The 27815-nt window shown below is 40.7% G+C and overlaps 1 protein-coding gene across 1 annotated transcript in view; it reads left to right on the plus strand.

Moving 5' to 3' along the window:
• The window catches only part of Dgkk (diacylglycerol kinase kappa), a 169058-nt gene extending 142431 nt beyond the window's left edge, over window positions 1-26627 (plus strand). Inside the window, exons 14-28 of the mRNA NM_177914.3 lie at window positions 2428-2527; window positions 4208-4436; window positions 6188-6301; window positions 6713-6809; window positions 8131-8238; window positions 11166-11262; window positions 11502-11609; window positions 12228-12341; window positions 12682-12816; window positions 13965-14125; window positions 14894-15035; window positions 16564-16650; window positions 19074-19184; window positions 21841-21967; window positions 22909-26627. Coding sequence (NP_808582.3) covers window positions 2428-2527; window positions 4208-4436; window positions 6188-6301; window positions 6713-6809; window positions 8131-8238; window positions 11166-11262; window positions 11502-11609; window positions 12228-12341; window positions 12682-12816; window positions 13965-14125; window positions 14894-15035; window positions 16564-16650; window positions 19074-19184; window positions 21841-21967; window positions 22909-22988 — 1810 coding nt within the window. The 3' untranslated portion in view covers window positions 22989-26627. The remainder of the gene's footprint in view (window positions 1-2427; window positions 2528-4207; window positions 4437-6187; window positions 6302-6712; window positions 6810-8130; window positions 8239-11165; window positions 11263-11501; window positions 11610-12227; window positions 12342-12681; window positions 12817-13964; window positions 14126-14893; window positions 15036-16563; window positions 16651-19073; window positions 19185-21840; window positions 21968-22908) is intronic.
• Window positions 26628-27815: the final 1188 nt, after the last annotated feature.

A 27815-nucleotide genomic window follows, 5' to 3' on the forward strand; every position in this document is an offset into this window, starting at 1 on the left:
ATGCATTGTTTTTACTCTTTTTCTTCTGGTCGCCTCTCTTCTTTCAGTGAGTATGTTTGCAATGCTCAGGAGAGACTGGGTTGCAGCGGGTGGGGTAATGTTTTCATCTGTTAGACTAGTGTTCCGGGTAGCAGGCTCTGTCTCCAGTCTGAGGACTGACTACTGTCTGAAGCACCAGTCACTATTCCATAGTTCAAGCACTCTGATAAAATACTAGAAAGTGAGTATGAAAAAGACACTTAAAAAGTACTGACTACTTTAGGGAATAAAGGACCCCCAATGCTGCTGTGTATGCTCATATATTAGTATGAGAAGAATGGAAAAGAAGAGAGGAGGTGAACAATCCCATTGAGTCTAGTGATGAGTGTTCTGTTCTTATGTTGGAAGTAGGGATGGGAATAATCGAGGCAAAGGAGACATGGAGTTAATATATGGGAGTTTTGACTAGTGGTAGATTAAAAAGTAGAGGTAAAGATATGTATCCCAATTTCATAAATAAGGTCAGCCTTTGGGCTTTAGGAGACGTAGTACTAAGGAATGCATATGGAGAAAGAGGAAGGAAGAAACAAATGAAAGCAAAAGAGGGAGTAAAACAGCAAAAGGTGTGAACAGCAGGGGACACTGTTGGCCTGCATTTATAATGCCCTACTGTGCATCATACATAAGAAATAGCTATAGAGGAAGTCGATGAAGTGGGATATACGAAAACAAGATCGCTGTCCTGAATGTCGTTTGGGCTTTTTTTTCCTCTTTGTTAGAGCCACTGGTTTTTCTCTCCTGTCCTGGTTGTGGCCCTGGTCACACTTGGTGTTGATTTTTACCAGCTCCTACCAGTGGGCTCTTGGGTTGTCTTATATATAGTTTTTTTTGACTCTGTTCTGTGGGCTGTGGGTAGCTAAGGCAAACTGCATCTAGCCCCACTTGCTGCGTTCACACAAAGACAGAAGCCGTTGCTGGCTCTGTGGTAGCCAAAGCACTGTTTAGAGGTGTGCCTAGCTCCCATGGCTTCACCTCTTCCCACTGACTTACTTACTGGTCATAGCCTTGGCAGCAGTCACTGGAAAACCCTTCTATGAAATTCCTACCAACACTTTTATGGATATCCTGGTGGGATTCTTTGAGCCTATTTTAAATGAAGTAAAATGGCCATGTGGTGCTGGTGCCTGCATTGGTTGCGATCACAGCAGCAAGTTCAAGCCACTAATAGAGATATTCCACGGGTTTGATGGTACGTGAGGTTTATTGGGGTATTGATCACATAGACTCTAGGACTGGAGAAGAAGCAGATTGGATGTTAATGTACTTAGGTCCCTTTCAATTACTTAACTGTAATAAGCAATTCATGCTGCAGTGTGGCTTCTAGTCCTGTTCATTGGCTTTTTCATTTCCAGCAGGATTTCAGTTTAACTTTCTTCAGTAATTTTATGTTTTTATTGAATTCTCTTTTCATAATGTGTATTGACTTCTTTATCTCTTTTGTTCTCTTAGAGACTAGTCTTGTCTTCTTTGAGTTGTTTGGACATGCTTATAATCATTCTTTCTAATCCTTTCTCTGAAATTCTCCCCCATCCTTTTCATTAGGTTTCATTATTATGGGATCAGTAATTTTTTGTGGATATAAGTTTTCTTGGATTAGCATGCCAATTTTGTTTGTTTCCTTCCTGGGACTTGCACATATGAAATTATAATGTCTAGTGAGTGGAAATGGGAGTGGTGGCTAATATTCTGGAGACTGCTTACATTTCAGGTCCAGCTAGGGTATCCACAGCTCTTGTATGGGCGGGTTCTCTGTGGACTCCTTACCTCTGGGCATAAGGGTGGCAAAAGTCAGAGTCCTAGGTCCCATCAGCCCTGGAATATTAGGGGACTAGTGGAAGTTTGAGCCAAGTATCCAGGGACTGATGCCTTACCTGTGTGCTGTCTTATAACTCAAGCAACACACCCCCCTCCTAAACATTTGGCTCTTTCATTTTCTCTTGCACTCTTAGGAACAAAGGCTCTTAGCCCATCCACTACACTCTCATCTGAGAAGCACTAATCACATACACAAAAGACATTCCCTTGTGTCATTGCATTTATACTTTATCAGCTAGCCCTTGAACTAGCACCGACTGACCCATGGTGAAAATGTAAGCCAAACAAAGTCTCTTTTTCTGGTCATATATAACAGTTACTAAGAAATGCTAGGAAACCTATCTCAGGTACATCCCTTGGGAAGTGGGGTGAAACTGGACCTAAGTGGGAAAGGAGCATGCTTCCTCATATGTACAGGGAAAAATAAAACACAGAAAGACGGATGGTAAGAGGGAAAGTGGACAGAGAAGGCAGGGTATGTTGTAAAAAGGAGACAGAAGGGGGAGGAAGATCTATAACAACTCTAGGTCTCACAGGCTCTTAACACATATGCTATCTACCTCATCTTTCCAGATTCCTGTGCTCAGCAGTGGAAGATTTTGTGGAAGATATTGTAAAGGCCTGGCACCAAATAAAACAGAACAGCACAGCAGTGGAGTCTGTGATTTTGAAAGTAAGTGTCCTTTCTTACTATCTCATCCCTTTGTGAGCCGGCACTCACTTTTTCAATACAAGAGTGTGCCTCTTACTGGGGAATCATCAAGTAGTGGCAAAGTTAAGTGGGTGCTGAATCTTCTTAATGAGGAAGGCCCAACTTCAGAACTTCATCTTGGCCAAATGAACACTGGTGCTTTGATGTAAATCCATATCCATCTCCATGCACCTAGTTATATATCAAGAATCTGCCCACAAATAGACAGTAGTGTACATTAAGGATCAGTGAATGGAGTTATGCACCAAAGCATGCATAAAGATATATGCATATACATTTGCAAAAGATGGAGATATTAGTACAATGGTGCTGCAAACATATTTATACAATAGAAATATGCCAGGTTGCAGGAGGTAGGGCATGGCTCAACAGTTAAAGGGCTTCCTATATAAATGTGAAGACTGAAATTTGGAACCCCAGAAGCCCACATAACTTCTGGGTGAGCACTGTCAATTCCACTCTGGAAAGTGGAGGCAGGGGACCCTAAGAACAGTGTGGCTAGAGGCTATTCATGTCAGGGGACTGGGGGTTTGATTCAGAGACCTGGCTCTGAATAGGGTCAAGGAGTGATTGAGGCTAATTCTGACATTGACCTCTGGTCTCCCCCAACACACACACACATGTGCACCCACATATGAGTAAAACATGAACAGGCATACCACATATACATTAAAAATGAGAAATAAGCTGGGCAGTGGTATTGCACGCCTTTAATCCCAGCACTTGGGAGGCAGAGGCAGGTGGATTTCTGAGTTCGAGGCCAGCCTGGTCTACAGAGTGAGTTCCAGGACAGCCAGGGCTACACAGAGAAACTCTGTCTTGAAAAACCAAGGCAGGGGGAGAAATAAACAGACCCAATAACAATAAAAATTACATGGCACACACTTTGTGTCAGAGTGTCTTCTAAGTGCTCTTAATGTATCAATTTATATAATTCTTACAGCTGACCTCAGATGTAGAGGAATAAAGAGCTTAAGAAAGTTGTCTCACACCACAAACTATTAAGTCAGAGTTCTCAACCTATGGGTCATGATCTCTTTGGGAAGGGGTTGAGTGACCCTTTCACAGTGGTGGCATATCAAATATCCTGTATATTAACCTATCTACATTAAGATTCATAACAGTAGCAAAATTACAGTTGTGAATTAGCAACAAAAATATTTTTATGCTTGAGGGTCACCACAACATGAGGAACTATATATATTAAAGGACTGCAGCATTTGGTAGGTTGAAACCTACTACTCTAAGTAAAGTTTAAATAATGTTGTGGCAGATGCGCATCCTTGAAATACATATGTTTGAAGACAGACACCAACACTATCCAAAGGCACACCAGCATCCATAGAAGCATGCTTATGAAAATACTAACAGGAAAATGTTTCCATTTCTCCCTTCTATCTGTGATCCATACAAATTCAAGGGCCATTCATCTTGACATGAGAAAAACCGTTAGCATGCATAGATACCTGCAGCTGCTCAGAAACAAATCCCCTGCTACCCTATGGGTGTCAGCATCGCCTGTCCTTCATCACTTCACATATGGACTTCTTTGCAGTGTTACCTTTCAGTCTCCCCCATACCATCCCTACTGCTCCTTCTGTCTTTCCTAACAATACTCCCATTTCCTTCTTCCCGCTATAGAGCGACTTAATGTATGATAAACTCAGTGTCCTTATTGATCTCCTGGCTGAGGATGCAGTAGCTGCCTCCGCTGAGAGGACAGCCACAGCATATGGAAGCAGAAGCCAAGCAGATGGAAAACCCTTCGTGCCTCAACTAGACCACATAGCAAGGGCCAAACTGGAGTTGGCTGAAAGGGCTCAGAAACTCCAGCAGTCCTTGAAACTCATCATATTCCAGGTCGAACAAGGTACGGTGTTTAGAGTTATTGTGACTAGGATAGGAAAAAGAAAAGGTTCCTCCTATGAATGGTTTCATGATCTCCCTTAGTCTGGGTTTGCTGTCACCTCACTGACAACCCTTGACAGGATTCTGTGTTCCTGTTGTATTGCAAGTCACTCCTCTGAGTGCTGACTTGTAGTCCAGATAAGTTGTCCTTTTGACTTCTCTTTTTCTGGCCTTCAGTTCCTACACCTCTCTATTTTTGGGCACTGACAGGTATCCTAAACAACTACAAGTGATGTAAGAAACAGGGCTGAGAGCTCTGTCAGCCTTACTTCTTGTGTGGTGCTCATCGTTGCATGCCTTGCGCACTAGTAATCAGGCATACAGAGCCTGAGAAGGGTCTTGCTGACGTGACAGTGACTGCAGTCACCCAGAATTCTTGACAGTCCCCAAACTTCCAGCAGGGTATGACGTTTTACACTTCCACAAGTTCCTCGTGTAGTAATTTTAATGACCTCTTTATCTACACAATGCGCCTTTGAAAAATAAATTTAAAAAATGCTATATGATAAAGTGTATTCTAACTGAGCTATTGGAACTGAGCAGAAGTCTCATATGACATGAAATTCTTTCCTGCTAGCCTTTGGTGGTTATCCATGGTACCTGTCCCTGCTTTGATACCTTTAGGAGAAACCTTAGCCATGTCTCTGAGAATGTACATCTCCCTTTTATACTGTGGAATAATTAATCACTTTCTCTCAGTTTCTATAGTTTCCAGGAATTAAACAATAATTTTTGTCTCTATTTATGTAGTGATAAAGATCAAATTAAGTTGACTTGGTCATAGCTCCATGACAACCCATCGTTAGACTGTTCCCTCAGCAAATGTTAAATTGAAAGGTAATAGTTTGTAGTCACAGGACAAATAAGGACTTGGCAGTAAGGTAGTCAATGACCATATGAGCCTTGGCACAAGCTGAACACATGAGCTGTATCACACATGGGCTGACAAAAAAAGATAGGAGTCTCTCAAATATCCGGAGGATTGGGGGAGACATTTCAGTGACCAGTAATGGGCCAGGGAGATGTCTCAGTGGGTAATGCACTTGCTGAGCATAGCTAACAACCTGAGTTTGAATCCTCAGAGGCCATATAAAAGCAGGATGTGGTAACAGACACATCTCTAAACTCAGTGTGCCTCTTTGAAGGAATGGGAAGAAGAGGCACAAGAGAATCATTAGAAGCTTATGGGCTAGCCTAGTGTATATAACAAGAAAAAAAGAAGATATATCCTATCTCTAGCAAGGTGAAAAATGAGAACTGATTCCTGGAGTTGTCCTTGGACTTCCACATGTGTATTATGGCATGCAAGTACCTGCACTCACATACATCATATACATACATCCTGCATACACACATATCACACATGCATGTATCCACATAGTATGTGAGTATATGAACTAACAAAATGGGATAGAAGGAAATAATGGCCCCGATATTCATGTCACCCCTCCCAAGTGTCTGCTCACAACAATGTGTGCTGTGTGGGTGACAGAAAAAGAACAATGAAGAAAACAGCACAGATCTTAAAAAGACTTGGAAATGATATGGTAAAAAAAAATGTGGGAATACAAGCAGAATCGTGAAGGAAAACTGTAGTCTCACTGTCTACCTACATATATGTGCTCAGAAACTGTGTGATAAATGTGACCCACCTTCCATCCTTCTCTACTTCCTTTCTTCCACACCCCCTCCCCTCCCTCCACTTCTCTGTAGTTCTGGATGAAGAAAGCAGACAGAGCTTATCAGTTAAGAACTTTACTTCATCTTTGTTCCTGGGAGACGGAGACGACGACGACTCAGATGACTATGATCAGAGCCCTAGACACCGTAAGGATCTTTCTTCTCTTAGTTTACTCTACAGCACTGCCACCTAATTTCCAAGGAAAAAATTCATTTTCATACATCTGCCTTCACACATGACCCCACTCTCTAGTGGACATTCCTCAGTCTTTTTCAGAAACTCGACATTGTTCCATGCCAATGTCAATAGCAATAACTGTTGGACACTTTGAAAATACTGACCTGATGAGAGCCAGCAAACAGCTCAGCACAATGAAAGTCCCTGTCCATCTAAAAGAGTCTAAGGGGCCTGCTGTGGTGTGAGAAAACTGAAATCTATTTAGGAGAAAGGCATTGAATCCTTGCTCCTCACTTGCAGGGAAAGCAGGGTGGATTACTGGTGGGGAGAAAGTCTTCCTGTTTGCATCTGTCTCCAAGGTGATGTTTTATTGTGTTTAGGTTCTCGTTGTGACATCTTATGTTCTATACCTTCTCTGAGAAATGAAGACCTAGATAACCTTGACTTAGAACACTTACACATTGCACCTGAAACGATGTAAGTATGTAGTTCTATGAACTTTTAATGGTGGTTCTGTCCCTCTTGCCATGTCCAGGGTCCAATTCTGATTGTTAAGTTTAGATATGAAAAGGACTTGCACTGAGCTGCACTTGATACTCATAGTTAAATGCTATATGCATTGAAAACACATAATAAATGTTGTTATTTCAGAGGACTTACTATCTCAGTGTTACTTTTAACTGTAAACGGTTGAGGATACAAAAGAAACTAGTCACGTAAGGGACTTGATAGGAAATCCAAGGACAATTATCTCACCTGTCCTACCTCTCTGAAATATCCCAGCAGCCAAATTCTACCACATGCAGTCATTTTGAGTTCTGCTAGATCAGTGGGGTAAGACATTAGTCAGAGAAACTCCAAATTCTCACTGTGGTTGAGGGAGGCAAAGGTGATGCAAGTTTAGTGATTGGTTTAAATCTCCCTGTGCCTGAAACAGCCAAACTGTGCCCTTTTCAACTAGCAAGTGTTTCTTAAATCATTAATTGAAGAAAGTCGTTCTTACATTGCCAACAGCTCCCCTGATCCCAACCTGTCACTTCGTTCATGTTTGAGGTCTTACAGGTCTGCCTTGTGGGTTCTCATAAGCTTAACAGCAGCTGTGCAAAAGGACTGCCTGGCTTATGCCTGGTGTAAACCCTTCTCCTGTAGCCTATTCCAAGCAACTGAGATGTTTTTGGATGCAAAATTGGGAAGGAGCACGCATAGTTTATATAGGCTGGTGTTAGCTCTGGGATGTTCTAGTTTTGAGATGGATACCCTAGATGAATGCAAGAAAGTATAAACTACTTGTTTCAGCATCATTGTCATTGTTGTTATACCCTCTTTTACCAGTGTCTCCTCTCAAATGTAAAATATGTAAACCTTTGTTTTCTGGTGTGAAAATGCCAGGGAGGAGTCAGACACTAGTAATGGAGACTTAATAACCAAAATATATCTGCAACTAAGATACTCCAAAATTAGTTAGGGGATAAGCCCAAGAGTATTCCATTCTAAGTCGAAAGACATGACTCATATCTGGGGCCTACAAATACAACTAAGGTTACAAATTATGCTTCTTTGATATGAGCCATAATCCCACTAAAGCTTCCAGGCTGACCGGATATTCTCTCTCAGAACTGTCAGGTTACTTTTGGGCACAAATGGACATCTATATATCCCTTCCCAGAAACCATATGGTTGTCCCAGGAGAGGAGCCTTCCCTCACTTATTTTTCATTATGTGGATGCTGTCTGATGCCTGATGGTAGTAGCATCCCTTTCCTGCTTTACTGTCTGCCTTCTTCCCTGTCTAATTTCAGACGCTTCAAAGAAAAGTGTGTCATGAACAACTACTTTGGAATTGGACTAGACGCAAAAATCTCTCTGGAGTTTAATTCCAGAAGAGAAGAACATCCAGAACAATACAAGTAAGGAGAAGATGCTCAGCTCTCTGGATAAACACACACAATCACAGGACACATAAATATTCCTCTATCAGACAAGCAACTGAAAGACTAAGGTCCTCGGGAAGTAAAATCCATAGGTTCTAAGACTAGCCTAGTGGGAACAGTGCATCCAGAAAGCTAGGCTGTTTTATAATCACCGTGGCTTCATATATTTCTACTTCCATTCCATCGATTACCCTGGAGGATTTCTGTTACTGTTGTTGAGAACTGATTGCATTGAACTTTATTTCTAAGAGTTTAACTGGGCCCTAATGAGGGTTCCAAATCTGCTTTTGCTTGGCAGGACTACTATAAAGTATCCAGGATGTTTCTATTGTTTTCTGGTGTTGCAGATTGGGTCCTCTAGACCCACTGATGAGTGTTGGTCTGCCTGGTACCTTCTGGTAGATTTATCCTAATGATACATCTTAAGGCAACTTCAGAGTTCTTATAAATTGAAAGTATAAGTTAAAAGGACCACCCTCCCTCTGCCTCTGCCACTGCCACTAGCATCTCTTGCTCAGAAAAGGCCTGGGATGACGATGAACTATAATAGTTTCTCTCAATTTACTAGTGTCTTTTCATTTCCTTATTGATATCTTTTTAAGTATAATTTTTTTCAATTTTTTATAAAGCCTAGTTAATTGTTTTTGGTCTTTATGGACCATGTCTCTGGTATTATACGAATCTAACCCAAGGTCAGAAAATGTTGTTTTCTTCCAAATTTATACTGTTTAGACTCTTGCATTTAAGTCACTGATGTACTTTGAGTGATTTTTTTCTGTGTGTATGCTGTGAGCTAATGGTCTAAATTCATCCTTTCCCATGAAGATACTGTCTTAGCCACTGTTCTATTGCTCTGAAAAGACAGTGACCAAGGCAACTCTTATAAAGAGAATTATTTAATTAGGGCTGGCTTACAGTGTCAGAGCTTTAGGCCATCATCATCATGGCAGGGAGCATGGCAGCAGGCATGGTGCTGGAGAAGGAGCTGAGAGTTCCTGATCCACCAGCCAAGAGAAAGAGAAACACACTGGGCCAGATGTGCACTTTTGAAAGCCCCACACCCAGTGACATACTTCTTCCAACAAGGCCATACCCCCTAAATCTTTCTAAACCTATCAAAGAGTTCTACCCCCTGTTCACTAACCATTCAAATATATGAGCCTATATGTGGCATTTGTATTCAAACCACCACAGATCCCTCATTTATCTCAGTACCATATCTTTTCAAGAAGTTATCATTTTCCTAATTAATTATGTTATCATCTTTTTTTAAAAAAATCAGTTGACCATAAATGTAAAGGTTTGTTTCTGGACCCTCCATTTTTCTGACCGTTTTGTCCATCCTGTGCAAGTAACACACCCCATTAAAAAGGGAGGTTTGGAGTCACTTTAGAGATAGGGAGGTGAAAGTCTCCCAACCGTGTGCTTATTAGTTAATTATCTTACAGAATATTTTTCTGGGTATATTTGCATTTCTATATAATTAAGCTTCTGACTTTATAGATGATGAAATTAAAATTCCCCTAAAGCTTTTTGGTTTCAGAATACAAATAATTTTTGCATTAGCCTTGTACATTTTAAAACATTACCTATAATAGCTCATTTCTATGATGTTAAAAATTCATAAATGATATTCAACCCTTTTAGGAAGTATAAGTTCTCTGTTTTTATAGGAGATTCTATAGTTAATAACACCTCATTATTCTTAACTCCATCCAAAGTCTCCCGTTATCCCTTGCCTGTCCATATTTTCTCTATCCCAAATACACAAAGATTAATATGTAAGAAATTTCATATTTATGAGATAAAGTACACTGTTTCTATACCTTTAGATAAAGCATATTGCTCAAAACAGCATCATTAGTATTTGTCTCTCCTTATGAGATAATGTCTAGTTCCATACTGATCTTTCTTTTTTCTGCTCTTGGTAAAATATGTAATAGTGAATTATCATACATAATATAGGTGAGCACTGTACCTCTAGTCCATGACATTTATTACTGCATCAAAAATTCACCCCTCGGGCCGGGCGTGGTGGCGCACGCCTTTAATCCCAGCACTCCGGAGGCAGAGGCAGGTGGATTTCTGAGTTTGAGGCCAGCCTGGTCTACAAAGTGAGTTCCAGGACAGCCAGGGCTATACAGAGAAACCCTGTCTCGAAAAACCAAAAAAAAAAAAAAAATTCACCCCTCACTCATATTTGCACCGATAACTATAAAGCAGTTTAATTTTCAAATTCTGGTCAGAAATGAGAAATTTTATTCCTTCTCATCTTCACATAATTCCTTTTAGTTTTTTTTTAATAATTTGCTTAGTTATTTGTGCCTTCAGAAAATTATGAGAAACAAATCATAATTCTTTTATTTCCCTTACTTGTTTCTTTTAAAAAGCATTTCTGTGAATTCCCACATATCCAAGAAATATGATAATTTTTATCATATTAAAGTACCAGTTTTCTTTTTTAGTTTAAATGAATTATTGCCTATAAACCTGTGTTTTCATCCAGGTTGCAGTCTTAAGCTAGTTAAATAAAATGGATGTTGAGATATCAGACTATCAAATATCATCATTCAAAATAAAGTTATTTATTTTTAATAAGTCACAGCATCCAAATAGTCTTGCCCACATGTACATTAGAGCATGGCCAACGTACCAAGGAGGATGAGAAAATTCAAATGTCTCCAAGAAGAATTGGTTGGGCAGAGGATAAGAGATGAATACAACTGAAATACATTATATGTACGTATGAGCTTCTCAAAGAATAAATTTAAAGTATTGTATTAAAAAAAACAAAAATAGGCAGTTGAGAAAGAAGATATTTTCCCCTTCCTGTCTTTCCCCATCCACCCACCTCTATATCACTCACCTTCTCATTACCTTTTTCTACTCTTCTCTCTCTGTAGTAGCCGCCTCAAGAACAAAATATGGTATGGTCTTCTGGGAAGCAAGGAATTACTGCAACGCTCTTACAGGAAATTGGAAGAGCGAATACACCTCGAGGTTAGTAGAAAAGGGCATGGAGAAAGGAAATCTTGTGACATTGGAAGCCTCCTTTCCACTGTATCTTTTGTTCTTCTAAAATTTAACTCTGGGAAGCCTAACTTGCAGCCATGGGAACAAGGCACAAGCTTTGATTTCTATTCCATACATAAGGAAATGATAGTATGCAAAGAAGACCAAGCCCTTCCCCATCTCTATATCTGAAAAGCCAGGCGATAAGAGCTACTCTTTTCTTTTAGTGTGATGGAGAAGCTGTCTCCTTGCCAAACCTTCAAGGCATCGTAGTGCTCAACATTACGAGCTACGCTGGAGGCGTCAACTTTTGGGGAAGAAACAGAGCAACCACAGTGAGTGTGGAATGAGGAATGGGGTGGGCAAGAGGAGTGACTGCTCAGTTGTCTCAGAAAGGAAAGAATGGGGCTGGCTGGAATGGGAAGTTGACAGTGAGGGAAGATGAGGTAGGCTCTGGACTCTTGTTAACAGTCTGTTTAGGATCAGCATTTTAAAACAGGTGTCATTCCAGAGCACAAGAACCCTAGAATTATGTCAAGTGATACCTGGGTTTTGACTTTCTAAGACCTGAAAAATACGCAGATTACCCAGGAGGCTATATTCTTTAGCCCAAGATAGTATGTCAGTAAAAACATCTCCTTAGAAAGGAGCCATTAGCTCTATGCTCTGAGTTCATATAAGTCCATGAAACCAATAAAACTGATCTTAGGGATTTGTGATGCTGCGTTGAACAGGGAAGAAATTGGAATGAGTTTTGATCTCCAAAGGAGTTCAAATGTGTTACAATCATAATTCCCTTCTCCAATCCTTATTTTAGTTTTCCCTCTCAGTATAATTTTCTCACTTCTTCGTGTGCTAGAAAAAATGTTTCCAGTAGTCCTCAGAGCACATTTACTTATTATAGACAAAGTATGGATTCTTGGAAGAATTGTAACATGGTTCTTCCTCCCTAGGAATATGATGTCCCTGCAATCAATGATGGGAAGCTAGAGGTTGTGGCAATCTTTGGTTCTGTGCAGATGGCCATGTCTCGTATCGTCAACCTGCAACAACATCGAATTGCGCAGGTAGGCAAGGTTTGGGTGGATACAAATATGGGGTAAATTTCCCAGCTATAACCCAAGAATATGAGCTAATCCTAGCAATTTCCTGCGTGTAAGAGTTCCTGGGTAGAGGAAGTAGGCATTCTGTTAGGCAGTAAGGTAGTGACTGTTGTTGAATGTAGAGGTGGCAGGGACCAAAGAAGCAAAAAGCTCACAGGTAATACATGCTCCTCCCTGGGATTATCTGATTCATATCTTTTGCCAGTGTCTCTTCAAATACACATTCACATTGTGACCCAATACCAGATTAATCCACACTAGTCTCCTAATTTGTCTCTCTCTCTCTCTTTTTTTTTTCTGGTAGTGCCATGAGGTGGTAATAACTATTGATGGTGAAGACGGTGTCCCTGTGCAAGTGGATGGGGAAGCCTGGATTCAGAAGCCAGGCCTTATCAAGATTAAATACAAGAATGTTGCCCAGATGTTGATGAGAGATAGGGTAAGAGAAAAGTTCTACTTGAGTTTCTATGTCACCTCATTCATAGCTATCACATTTCTAGTCAAGAAGAATTCCCCAAAATGAGCTCTGCATGTCCCTTGCATCAGGACCTTGAATGATAGAAGTGCATCTCCTAGGCATCATATCAAATTCAGTGAACTGAATAGAAAGGGATTACTCCTAAACGCCCAAGACCCTTCCCAAAAGACACTGTCTATCTGCCAACAATGTCCTTCAACCTATACTGCACAGAAAGCTAAAACCCTTTGGTGGTGAGGAAATATACTCTTTCAATGACAGTGCCTGTATTGAATATGTTTTCTTTGGGGCTCCTATAAGATTCCTTAAAATATTATATTCACAGATGTCATAAACTTCTGCTAAATAAAAAGGCACAATAATGGCACAGATGGCACATTATTGATCATTGGTTCAGGGCTTGGAGGCCATAGTTTTGAATTGTGAACATAAAAATACCAATAGAGAGGGAGGCAATGTCCACCTAATGAAATGCCAACTTTGCTCTGGGCACATTGCATATATCACCTGGCATAAGTCCCCCCAAAGAATTCTATGAGGAAGAGGCATTTATTTACACGTTGAGAGCTTCAACAACTTCAAATTATCACATAACTAGTAAATGAAAAAGCATGACTGAAAAATAAATTTTCCATGTCTGACTCTAAATCTCATCACAATAGAGTCAGACATGGAAAATTATACATACATATATATATATGTGTGTGTGTGTGTGTGTGTGTGTGTGTGTGTGTGTGTGTAATTTATATATATAATTATATATATAATATATACACATAAAGAGTGGAGCACAAAAGGCATTCCATTGTCGTATCAGTCACCATGTCCTCATAGCTGACCTTCTAGAGGATAGACATTTTGCCTAATTCAAGACTGGTGTCCCATGAGCCAGTGTACCAATAATGAAAGCTGAAATACCTTACAGTGAAGATACACTGACTAAAAGGCTATATAATATAGGGGCTTTGGGTAATGAAGAGGGAAATATTCACTCTCCTTTATCACCTATACTCCATATTACCTACAAAATGCTATACTTATACACAAATCTGTCCTGTGTCTTCATAGCTACAGCAGTCACTACAATTTGCCACTATATTCATTTCTAGGACTTTGAGAACTCAATGAAAACCTGGGAATCTAAGCATACTGAAATCCAAGCTGTCCAACCACCCCACCTGGATTTCCAGGAATCTCAAGACAGCCTCTCTGATGGAGAGTATGCCCAGATGCAGCACTTGGCTCGGCTTGCAGAAAACCTCATTAGCAGGTAAGAGGAATGAACTTAAAACAGGGCTGGAAAACTAAAAGCGGATAGAGAGAGACAGTTGATTTCTGTTGACTACTGGGGACCTTACCTCAGAAAGGAATCTATGTGCTGAAAATTAGGGCCCTGACAATCCCTGAAAGAAGTACTCTTTGTGAGGAGCAATAAGCTATCTTTCATAGTCCTTGTTAGAGCTAAAGATGAATTTTTATTTCTTTCTGCTTTCCAAGACCCAGGAATAATAATAATAATAATGTTTATTCCAGGACAGCAAAATGGTTCATAGAGTGAAGGTACTTGTCATTAAACCTGACCATCTGAGTTTGAGTTTACACATGGTAAACCAAGAGATTCAACTCCTGAAACTTGCCCTACACACACACACACACACACACACACACACACACACACACACACACACACGTGCATGCATGCGGGATAAATAAGCATTTTAAATGATGTTTATGCTTGCCCTTAACTCTCAGAAAGCCCTTGAAGTTTCAGCAAGAGCTAGCTCTGCTCCCCGTCTTTGTTTCTTATCCTATTCAAGTTCCTCGTATCTAAAGCCAAGCTAAACTAAGATGAACAGAAGAATAAAAACATTTGCCAGCATCCCTAAATGCCTAGTGAAGAGCAGAAATAGCAAGAGGGGAGAGGGAGTTCAAAGCCAGTACTGAAGATCTTCATTTTGATCCGTGTTCCAAACAACCAGCTCCTCACCTCTTAAATCCATAGCAATGAGCTCACCTATCTGTCTTTGCTTTATTTCAGACTTACTGACCTAAGCAAGGTCCACCAGCACGTGTCTGTCCTCATGGATTCTGTGAATGCCAGTGCTAACATACTGAATGATGTGTTCTATAGCCAAGACAGTGGTAACGAAGCAGGCGCAGCTTCCTGCATTCCCATTGAGGTAAGGGGAGAAAATAAGCAAAGGACATAAAAGCTCCAGACTTTATAGGACAGGGGGTCAGAAAGGAAGCAAAAGAAAACGTAAATGTGGAGCGTATGCAAGTCATATGGTAGAAAGCTGATGCTAGACATGGAGTTGAGGCCATGGATTAGTAGGGAAAGTGCTTCTCCTGCAAGCCATGAGTGACAGAGTTCATATCCTCAGCACCCACGTCAACAGTCAGGCACAGCAGCATGCATCTTAATCCCAGCTCTGGAAGGCAGACAAAGAAGGATCTCAGAGGTTTTCTAGCCAGCCAGTCTAGCCAAATCTCAAAACTATGAGGTGAAGTGCAATTGAGAAAGAACGACACCTCACAGCTATCTCTGGCTTCTACAGAAACACACACACACACATGTACATATGCATATACACATATGACCACACAAAAATTGAAAAATAAAGTGATAGCGTGCATAAGAATGCAGGCACTCCTTACATTATTACAAGGCCAAGGCAGTGCTGGGGAATGCCAAAGCATATCTAATCATCCTGAGAAGCACTGCTTGTTCCTGGTAGCTAGCCACCACACCAGCCTCAGGGAGAAATAGTTAATAAATGGAAACAAACATAGCCTTGGACCTTCCCCATTCTAGTCGACACCCTGTGTAAAGTTATAACTGTCATTGGAACCAGAGATCCAAGATGCTTTTATTTCCCTCTTGACAGCTCCAGATCAGACATTTAATATTAGATGTGCCATCCCCTGCCAGTACTCACTGCCAGAAGATTTGAGGATTGCTTTTAAAATGTAATTTAGATTTGGGGAATGTAGCTTAGTGACAGAGAACTTGCCTATCCTGCCTGAGGCCTTGGATATGATCCCTGACATATGTAAATACACACACACACATGCACACGTGCACTAATGAATGTACATACAGGAGAGGCAAAGGGAAGGAGAGGAAGGGACAGAGTAGAAGTACAGAGGGTGGAAGATGAAGTGAGAAGATGGAGAGGAGGGGGAGAGGGAGAGGAGAGAGAACTTTACTATTAGATAAAAAATACAATGGGATAAGAATATGTTCAAATGTGAATTAACTTTTAGGCCAGATTCTAGTTGAAGGAGGTCCAAAAGTCATGAGTTTCAAGAAGAGATATTTATGGTTAGACCTATTTCTACCTGCCATGGGAAAGATAGTTTTACCCTAGGGATAAGTCTCCTGTAATTTACCCTCTAGTTTGTAAATGTCCTATTTTCCTGTTACCCACTGTATCCAATCATTGATGCCAAAAGCTAAGCTCTGTAGTGTGTCACTTTGCATGGCACACCAATAGAGATGTATCAGTTGACACTTGGTGTCAATTCCTACTGGTCGATGCTCATGCTGTGCCAGCTGTGCTCTGTTTTTAATATTACTTTTGCACCTACAGCCATGTCCTACTAGACAGTTCCTACCTTCCTATGGAGAAGCCAGCTGCATGCTTACTAACCAGCTCCTCTATCTTGTCCTTTCCCATCTATTCTTTTCCTTTCTTCTCCTCTCAGACTCTAAGCAGAACTGATGCAGTAGATGTTACATTTAGTCTTAAAGGGCTCTACGATGACACCAAAGCTTTCCTGGATGAAAACTTGGTGAGTGCAGGGGGGTTGGAGTATGGGAGGGAAAACCTCTCTTTTGAATATGGCCACAGCTTGTATTTGGTTCCAGGGTACTAGAGACATGTAATCATTGTAAGTACGGGCTTGCTTGTTGATTCCTGCTGTCGTCCAGTATTTGTCACCTGAATATGCTACTGTATGTGCTATGCTACTCCATAGGGACTACCATATTTTAGATGAAAGTCTTTCTCTTTTCAGTCAATGTCTTCTGGGTCAAGACTTGGCCAACCAAATGCAAGGTGTTCTTATTATACCTGATACAGCTACAAGTGAAAAGAGAGAGCTCTTCAGAGATGTCCTTATCCCAAGTTTCTAAATGTTGCCTTCACCATGAAGACAATAGCAGGAAATAGGGAGAAGTTTGGAAGACTCTGAGCTCACATCCAAATTAGCTACCTACTATTCAAATTAACTTCCTAAGGCTCAATTCCCAAGCTATGACCTTCAAGAAAACCTAAGCAGCAACAGCAAGAGGCCAACCTCCCATGTTTCCCAGGGGTTGAGCTGAGAATGACACTGAGTTCAGAATGACAATTGAAATTGTCCTTCCTATAGGACCTGTGAGACCCCACACATGTGTACACATCAAAATGAGACTAGAGAACTCAAAGTGCATAAGAATAACCATGTATCTGAAGAAAGCCTGTCACAGAGATGAGATGGGTACAAGTCATGTTTTCCTTTGTTGATTATTCCTCCGCTTGAGGAAGTATAGCAGTAAAAAGAGTAGTTTGGGCAAGGGGCTATATTAGCTTTCTATTAATGTAACAAACACCCAAGAAAATCAACTTACAAGGAGAAAGCTTTGTTTTGTCTCATAGTTTTGGAAACTTTGCTCCCTTTTTTCATGAGGTAGACTAAAGTTGTTTGCCTCATGACTGGAAATGAAAAAGAGAGTGGTTAAGAACCCACAATCCTTCTCAATGGCAAGGGCCCTAATAGACCAGAGTACTTCTGACTAGGTTATACCTCTTAAATGTTCTACTACCTCCCAATAGTACCAGTCTAAGAATTAAGCCTAAAATGCATGGGCCTTTGGGGTAAACTATAATAGGTATAGAGCTTTTTTAAAAAATGAAGTGAAACCCATTCAATAATTCCCATTTCCCTTATTTGGCACATGCTTCTAACCATGCCATATTGTCTTAAGTTGTAAAGCAGGACAAATTATTTGTCGCTATTGATTTGTTTCTTTCTTATATGATGTTTTAACTGGCCATAACCTCCCTGTCCATACCCTGCCCATTCATTTGCCACACATTTCTGGCACTAGCTATTACTACAACAGCAAGTGCCCCATAAATAGAAAGAGGCCACAGAAATGCCAAACTGAAAGCAGAATGCATGGTAGGGAGGAGAGGTGAGTCCAGCTTAGATTTCTGTGTCGTGCTTCCAGGGGCTGCATACATCAGTGTGCTTCCATGTGCCCAAGTTATTACCTGTTAAAATATAAATGGTCTCACCCACACTGCTGATTTGGAACTTAGAGATGGTTTCAAAAAAATATATTGTAAGTCTCCCATGTGCCACACAGAATTTATCTTGTGTGTTCTGGGAGCTTAGTAGAAACCGCTTAAATTTGGTTTTCTAAACATATGGGATAAAGCCATCTGAAAATGTGTTTTTAATCATAAACAACAAAGAACTAGGAGCTACACCACAGTCTAGAAAAGCAGACCCTCTGCCAGGAAGGGAAAAGTTGAAATAGCCTTTCCCTAACCTTGTCACCTGCGATTAACAAAGTATCATTTAAATTATAATGTATAATAGAATAACTATTTCCTATAGCATCTTTATGATAGTCCTATAAAGGACACTTTATATACCCTTTGTGGAATAGTATGAAAGGTCAGCTATTAAGTTAGAGGGGTTCTGTCTGTTCCTGTAATTTTGAACATTAAACGTCTTTGGTTATGCTTTCTCAACCATGAAATGAGAATGATTATACCTTGTAAGGTTATTGGGAATAGTAAGTGAAATTATGTATTTACAGTATATCATATGTACAATATGCTCAGAACACAATGATAGCTGCTACTTAGGTGGATGCTGGTATGGCTCTAGAAATTTGAAGTCAGGAGTAGGAAATCCTTGTTCTATGCATTAAGCTCAAGGGGGGAATCTCAGTGCTAATTCAAAAAGACCTTGACTTGTGAAACTGGGCATTCCCATCTCCAAGGAGACCTGAGCCATCTGACTCTTTCATGGATCTTCTTGTTGGGAAAGAAGAGCTGTCTAAAGCTAGTACTACTTTTGAGAAGTAAACGATCAGATCATAGGCCAAATGAGCTTCAGTATGTCACCTTTATGATCTCTTAGCCACTAGTATAGACTGAGTAGAGTCTGAGGCAGAACACTAGGAAATGTACACTCACTTTTCTCCCTGTGTATACCAGTTGAGAGATGCTGAGGATCGGGCCATGCTACAAACTGCCTTGGATGCCATGAATACAGAGTTAAGAAGGATACTGGCAATTGGCTGGCTGAGTCAAATCTTCTTTCCAGAGGTGAGTAAAGTGGGAGGTGGGAATTTTCCCTTGCTGTAAGATCTCACAGTATGTGGTCAGTACATGGGATGGGTGTGGCAGAGGTCCAATACAACTCTTAGCTTCAGTATTAGTGAAGCATCCTCCTCCTGAATGTCCTTATCATAAATGGATGGAACAAAGCAGCAAACATGAACAACTAGGTGGCCATGGAAAAATAACCAGACAGAGACCCATTTTAAAGCAAGAAAGGATAAGGAAGATCACTTTGCTCTCCAGGCTACAAACTGCCTGCTCAGTGTCTCCTGCTAGCACTAAACGTTAGCTGGCACATGCTGCCATAGCCACACCAGTTGTTTACAGAGAAATGCTGCAAATGGTTGATACTTAGGCCATACTGGTAGTTAAATCACTTCTCTTCCTGCTGCTACCTCCTCCCCCATTCCCTTTCCCAGTCAATATGTGGTATAAAAGGAAAGTCAAACATTGCAACAGATATAATATAGCTACAGAGATTCTGTCATTTTTGGACTACTTTGAGTGCTTTTCTAAGATTGAAAACTTTCATATTTATTTCATAAATCAAGTATGCCAAAGATGGCCACCTATAATAACAAGGTAACATAGTCCCTTTATGATCTGACAGAAATTGTTTCAAAAATTTTCTACCATAAAAGCGTTCATTTCAAATTTCAGAATCCTTCCCTGCCTCCTCATAGCTATATTCTGACTCCAACTGCCAGTTGTATACATGTGAGTAAATCATATAAGGATGTTTACAATAGTGCAGCAGTAAGAAGAAAGAAATTGTATGCAAAGATCATTGGCAAACACAAATATTTATATTACAACTCACAACAGGTACAACATTAAAGTTATGAAGTAACAATGAAAATAATTTTATGGTTGGGAGTCACACCACGAAGAATTGTATTAAAGAGTCCCAACATTAGGAACGTTGAGAACCACTGTCTTAAAAGGCTTAACAATTTTCATGTATGTCTTTGGTGATTACATTACAAGGCCTTGTATACCTCATGTTTTTATCAGTAGCCCTCTAGGGAAGGAAGACATACTGTTAGACAAGAAGCCAAGCAAATTCCCACTCTATTCTATTATTACTTTGCTCAGCTAGCTCCCATTAAGCTCCTTACCTAAGCAAACTAGCTGAATACTGAGAGAAATGAGTCAAATTCAGCCTATACCCGGGGTCCCAATTTATATGTGAGTCTTCCACACCTGAGACAAACATCTATTTTCTGAGCTCCAGTATTTCCATAGACTTAAAGCCCTGAAGAAAGGAAGTAGATTGAAAATAAGCCAAGGAAATGTTATAGACGCTAAATACTCTTACTTTGACATTACAGAAGATTCAGACCTACTTTTCTGGGGGAAAGCAGGACAAGAGTCAATTATTTATTGGGCTTTTCAAGGCTATAACTGAGTGAGGGTAAGGTTCTGTGTTCTTCCTTGAAGTTGTTTATAGAAAGCTGTTCTGAAGGTTGGGATATTCAGCCTGGAGCAACACAGAGAAGAAAGGGTACAGTGGGAATCAGTGCAGGAAGAGTAAAGCAATGGGTTTGTTACTCTTCTGATAGGACTAAAGCTAGAACTAATCCTGAAAGGTAGATTATCCCAAAACCTCTTGCAATGTGTCTGGCTAGATTTCCTGGCAATAAATCAACCTCAGAATCATTTTGCTAGGAACAGAAATAAAATAAGAACGCTCTTACAGAAACAAGATGTGAGCTGGAGAATGAATTGAATTACAGGGCCTGTGTTGTCCACACAGAAAAGAACTTACATTGAAAATTAAGACATTTATTTAAATAATCCCCTGATATAGGAAAACAGCCTGTGAGGTAGAGTCTTCCCTGTATGAGGGTACTTGGCAGAGGGGGTTAAAAGGGAATTCTCAACTGTAGGTGTGAAAAATGGAATATATTTTTATAATTTATGAAAAGAATGCCATATGAGCAGTAATTACCCCAACAATCCATGTGACCTCACATGAAATACATAACCTCTAAGACTTTGCTCTCTTGTTTTCCTCAAGAAACTTTATTTTAAAAATGTATAGCTTTGTTTGTTTCTACTTTGCCCTTCCCTCCCCCTGCTTGCATAGCCTCCCCCTAATCCTGAGCCTTTGCTTCATTTCTAATCCCGGAATGACAATAGCCATGTTTCTAGGATGCTTGAGCGCCAGGTGGTGCTCCGCTGGGTGGGCCCACTGGTTGGAACTCACCCCTCATGGCAACCATATAGGCTCCTCTACTTTTGCCTTGATCCCAGCCTGCATGTCTCCATGGAGTGCTTGCCTGTATTCTCACTGGACTTTTTTTTAACTAAATATTTTGCCACTGTGCTACAGTATAGAATGTGTGTGTGTGTGTGTGTGTGTGTGTGTGTGTGTGTGTGTGTGTGTATAAATGTTTTAATGTTTTGAGCATTTGTTGATATATCTAGTAAGGTACATGATATAGAATGAGTTCTTGCTAAAGCTCAATTTCTTTATTAAGGCATGTGGCTAGTGAGTAGGGGTAACTATCCGATCTGAACTGGGAGTAGATATACCTACTTTCTTTAACCATCTTTGTTAATCACTTTAAAAAACTTATAGAGATTATTTAAGAATGTCAACTAATATTTTGACCTTACTCTTGCTGTTGTTTCCCAGGAACAGGCTTCTGACACTCGCAGTTTAAGTCGTAGGTTTAGAATAAAATTCCCCAAGCTGGGGAAGAAGAAACAACGAGAAGAGGGAGAAAAGCCTAAATCAAGCCAAAGATTCCCTGGTTTTCTTGGTAAGTCTCTTCTAGAGTCATAAAAGTCATGAACAATAGCTTGGATATCTACAAGAGACCTGGAAGTAACCTCAGAAATGTTCATAGGCATATTGTAAAGGGAGAATCCAGGAGGAAGCTGGTATTAGGTAATGTCAAAGGAGTTAGAGAATGGTCTGGATAATGACTGGTAACAGGAGAACCTGTGAAGGAATGGTCCTGTGTGAGCTCTATGGCCAAAAAGAACTGCAACCAGACAGTTTTACTGCCTGACCCATGCCTACAGCTAGGGGACAGGTTCATTGTCCCATCAAAATCCCTTCTCCCTGTTACAGAGTCTCTGGATACAGGGATAAAACTTGTACCATATAGATTTTGTTTTTTATACCATCCATCCTTATAATTGCTCTGAAGTACTGTTGAAATGTGAATGAGTCTCGGAAGACTACTAGAATTTGTAGTTGTCCTGATCCTGATGCCCATGGTCTCTCCTAAGTTCGAGGCTTAGTCAACATGGATGTTTCAAAGACAGAGCTTTAGTGGATATGTGAGAGTACAGTGAGAGAAGCCCAGTTGGTTTGGCTTTAACGAAGAAAGGTTTTACAGATGCCAAGAGAAAATCTTTTGGCTCTAATGCTATTTTTCTTGGCTATGGCCCAGCTTGTTTGACTCCTTAAGTATCTGACATTCAGAAATCTCTAGTGTTTGAAAGTATTTTTTTATTTTGTAGACTTAGGCTGAGTCCATAGTAGTTGCACAGATGACCAGGTTCCAAACATTAATCTTACTTGCGTTTAGTTAGTACGCTCTCAGGTGACTTTCTGATACAGAGATGGTTGGTACTGTAGGATAAAACGAGTCTGTCTCCAGCCACTCTGCCCTCTCTGGGGCTTATGTATTTAAGCATCTGGCAAAGTACTAACTTCATTACTTCATTATTCTACTTTTTTTTTCCTCTGAAGGCAAGTTCTGGCGTCGAAGAAATCGTAGCAATCGAGCAAAAGCTGATGACCCTCCAACACCTTCAAGTTCTCAACTATAGTCCTTGAAAGCTGGAAGGAGAGCTCTCAACACAGAATTCTACTAAAAACTCTCAAGACCTCAAGAAAGGCTGAACTAAATTATTTCTGAACAAACATGAGCACCACCAAGAAAGACCCTCCAAATCCTTATACTAATATGTTTTCCCCAGACTTAATCAGATCACCTTAGAGGGTTACATTTTTCTCGTTGGCCAAAGATTCTTGTTCCGAGTTGTCTTGTTCAGTTCTTCTCGTTGTGTACCTTGGGCAACTACAGTGTTTATTGGGGACAGGCTCTCTATGAATGGCCTGGGAGCTATGAGAATGTATGGGAGTGCATCTCGTTAGGAAATATTAGAATGGGGGGTCTTTCACTTGGAGAGAAACTGTTGACACCAAGGAATAAATGAGTGACCAAGTCTCAGAAAGATGAGGAAGGGGAAGGGTGTCCAGGCTTAGTTGTGTTTCTCCTCCAATCCCTGCCAATTGCAACTTGAATTTCAAAAGATGGCTCCTAGTTGGCTTAAGAAGATGAGAACAAGGTCCTGGGGCTTGTCCACTCATCTGTTACAATGACTATGTGAATCTTTTCTTATAGATATAGAACTCTCCTCTTCTCTCTTTCCTTTCTCCTCTCATTTCCTCTTCTCTCCTCTACCACCTCTTATCTCCTCTACATCTCTTCTCTCTCCTCTCACTTCTCTCTTTCTCCACCTCCTTCTAATTTCTTTCCCCTTTCTTTCCTTTCCATCTCTCCTTCTCTTCCACTTTCCTCTATTACTCCTTATCTCCCCATAAACTCTTCGTGTTTTTCCATGTGTACATGTATGTCTTTGCACATGTCCAGGTGGTGCTCTCGTGGCTGGGTGGGCCCACTGGTTGGAACTCACCCCTCATGGCAACCATACAGGCTCCTGTACTTTTGCCTTGATCCCAGCCTGCATGTCTCCATGGAGTGCTTGCCTGCATTCTCGCTGGATTTTTTAACTAAATGTTTTGCCGCTGTGCTGCAGTATAGATTATATACAGAGACATAAAGATGTACATATATATACATATATATTTTTAAGAACTGAAAATACAACTCGACCTCTAAGTGACCCTCTAATTTATTATGATAACCCAGGAATCCCTCCTCATCCCTATTACCCTATACACATATATACTCTACCAACTGCCCTAGTTCTTGGTGGAGCTTCTAATCTTTTGGTGCATTTTTTAGTGTCTTAGAAGTAGCTGGGGTCTATATATCCCAGCTAATTCTGACATCCACTTCTGAGCCAGGCCACAGAAGGGGAACAAAAACACCAATGCCCTGCCAAAAGGGCCCAGCTGGCATGCTGCCATTTAGCTCTGTTTCTCCTGGCTCTACATCAGTAACTGCCCAAGCTATATCACCCTCCTCCCCAATAAAAAGATGTCAAAGAGCTCTACCCTTTAAATGTCTAAGTCAGGGTCTACCTGACAATAAAACCACAGCCCATGCCCCTCCCCAAAAGCTTAATCTGGGCCTGCAGCTATTAGATAAGCTGTTGGGTCACTCCTCAAATTATCTTCAAATCTCATATCTTACCCCCTCCCCCCCCCCCCAGAGTATAAGAGAGGCAGTCAGAGTGACCAGAAAGAACATTGATCTGGGAAAAGAAAGGCGAAAAGCCTCTGCTTCCCCACTGTTCTGCTTCCAAGGTGGTTTTCATGAACATAGTCGGTCTCCAATCTCAGTCAAGTAAATCTGCCGAGAGTGCAGTGCTCAGAAAGAAGGTCTCTGGTCTACCTCCTCTTCACCCTCAAGTCGCACCTTTTGGAACAAGTCCCTTCCCACTTATCAAGAAAAAGATCCAGAAAACTGCCCTTTTCTCACTGCTCAGCCAAACTTAGCGTGCTCAATTACCTTGCTCAGTCCAATGGCTGGTTCACTGAGGTGCACAATCCAGACTTCGATCACTGGTTCTTAACTTTCTAGAACACCACCAGCCTAACCCACTTAAACCAGCTGCCTGTGTTCCACCTCTTCAAGGGTGAGAAAAAGAGACTAACAATGGGGTAGTCCCCAAACATCTGATAGCTGTGCCAAACAAAAAAACAAAAAACAAAAAAAATGTCCTCGCTCTACAACTGGAGAAGAAATTCAATGGGAAAAGATGACAGAAAACGTGTAAGACTCAAATAACAGAATGTGTACGTGTTGACAGTGTATGTATTTGAGGGGAGTGCTGTTGCAGTGTCTCTGGTTTTCTCTTATGCCTCTTTCTTCCCAGGAGGAGGTATCTGATCAAACCACCAAGGTTCCTCCTTGGTTGCAGGAATGAATACCTGCACAGACACACTCACAGAGTTGGGATCCATCTTAAATTTTCTCAGAGGAGTCTTTCCCAAGGATCATGTATAAATAAGCAAATTTAAGGAAACAGAAGGAAATCTTAGGAAACCGTAGCCTTATCTTGGTAGTGACTAAGCAGGGCTATGTCTTGTAATTATTTTTATCACAATGATAGTCAACTGGAACAGGACCCCATCTCTGCCTATTTTGCTGAAGTACTACTGTAGGTCTTTGTGTACTGCAATGCTGCTGTTGCTCTATTGTACCATCTGAATTCCCACTCACTTTCCCTGTTCCCCCACCTGAGTCAGAGTGCTACTGAATGACACCCATAGGATGGGGACTTGAACCAAATGTGGAGCAAAACTGATAAGCTAAAAAACCAACTTGGCTTGTTAAAATGGTCCAGATATCATTAGTTACCGATTTCTTTTCCTGAGAAAGGAAGATGACATGCTAAGAACGTGTTCACACATCTACAAAGTAAGAAGGGATCTCCCTCCCTCCCTAGCTACCTACCATCTCCCCCTCTCCTCCCTCTTTCTCTCTCCCCCACCTCCTCTGAAGTTAACTTAGCCCCTAAGAACATGGGCTCCTTTCAAGATTTCATTGTTGACTATTTGAAGAACTACAGTTGTTCAGGTGGTGGGACTGGAAACCAAGTATCTGCCACAGTTATGTGCAGAAATCATTAAGAATCAAAACTCTGGGGTTTGATTGTGTCTTTGGTAGTACTTTCTGCAGAATTGATTGAATGGCTAATTCTTGGCCAGAAGGACATTAGAGAAGGAAAAATCTGAATAGCGTTAAGCTGCCACCAACCACTTCTGGCATTGATACTATAGGAGGTCACCAGCTATCCTGTAAAGCCCTCTGTTACAGCAAAGAAGGTTAAGAGAAGAATAAAAAGTAATAAAAGGTGACCAGAAGAAATTTGGGGGGATCAACATCATCTTCCCACAGGACACAGTAGAATTTTAGTTGTATAACAGATGGAAACTATTACCAAAGAGATCAGACCTCATTCACACTTTCCCATTGGATACGGGACCTTGATTGGCTTTATGGTTATGGAGTTGCATTCGTCTGCTAATCTGTAATACATTGTTGCTTTCTATTCTGTGTTCTGTGTTTTCTCAAAGGCCCTGCAAAATAAGTAGCAGGGCCAGGGCCTGGTTAGGGGAGGAGGCTGGAATAGTCATGGAATAACAGAAAAAAATGCAGAAGGAAAAGATCCACAAAGTGTGCCTATTCCTTTTAGCCCTCCCCACAAAATGGAACACCAGTCCTCACAATTGTAATTGCTTCTTAAAATATTTTAATAAATGGATAAATAGCATCAATATCTACGTCTTCTCACTTCTTTCAACTTGGAGGGGGTGATAGTTAAATGGGGCTGGATGTTAGTTATTGGATTGGGGTGGTCTTTTAAGCTCTCAATAGGCTACCAACAGGTACCAGAGGCAGGAAAGACTAGGCAGCAAAACACAAACCAGGACTGGCCCATCATTGTGATTTTAATACTACAAGTGCTGTTGAAGCTGGTTATAAAACCTAAGGACATTTCTGTGCGGAAATACCTGCCACCCTAATTGCTCTAAAAGTCCCTTATCTGCAGGACACAGACACAGGTCAGTAACATCAGTTAGTAGAGGAGTAAAGTAGGATGGAAAAAAATAAATGCAATGTGTTTTCCTAACAGAAACAATAAATACTACTCTGCCTTCCAAAAAGAATTTGAGGTTGGAAGGGTTCTGTTTAGAGACAAAGTTGGTTAGCCCTACTACTGAAAATAGTTTAGGGTCATTGAATTGGTACAGCAAAGTTGTTTTGCTGCCAAGCCTGGTTACCTGAGTTCAATCTTTAAGACACATGTGACTCCCAAATATTGTCCTCTGAGCACAAACATGTTCTATGTCATGTATATACACACACAGTGAAATAAAATAGGTTAATTTCTGCCACATACATGTAGTCACCTTGGGAGTCCAGATATTAGTTATATTTACTTCATAGGCATCTAAGGATACAGCAGATCTGGATTCCACTATCAGAATTGGACACCTCATCCCAGTCAGAAGTGGCAAGATCACCAAAACAACTGAGAACAAATGTTGGCAAGGATGGGGAAAGGGAGCCCGCACTCACTGTTGGTGGGATAAAAAACTAGTCACTAGTCACGGCACTTTGAAATCACTGTAGAGAATTCCCAAAAAGCTTAATGTAGATATACCATAAAACTCAGCTATTCTACTCCTTTGCATATGCCCAAGGACTCGACATCATACCTCACAGATATTTGTTCAGCCATGTTCAAAGCTGCCCTATTCACAATAGCTAGGAAATGGAAACAGCCTAAACGTCCTTCAAGTGATGAATAGAAAATGAGAATGTAGTACATATACACATTGGAATATCATTCAGCTGTAAAGAAAAATGGTGCCATGAACTTAGCAGGTAAATAGGTAAAACTAGAACAAATTATACTGAGGGAGGCAACCACGACCCAGAAAGACAAACATGGCAT

This window comes from Mus musculus, chromosome X (assembly GCF_000001635.26).
Source record: "Mus musculus strain C57BL/6J chromosome X, GRCm38.p6 C57BL/6J".
Classification (NCBI taxonomy): Eukaryota; Metazoa; Chordata; class Mammalia; order Rodentia; family Muridae; genus Mus; species Mus musculus.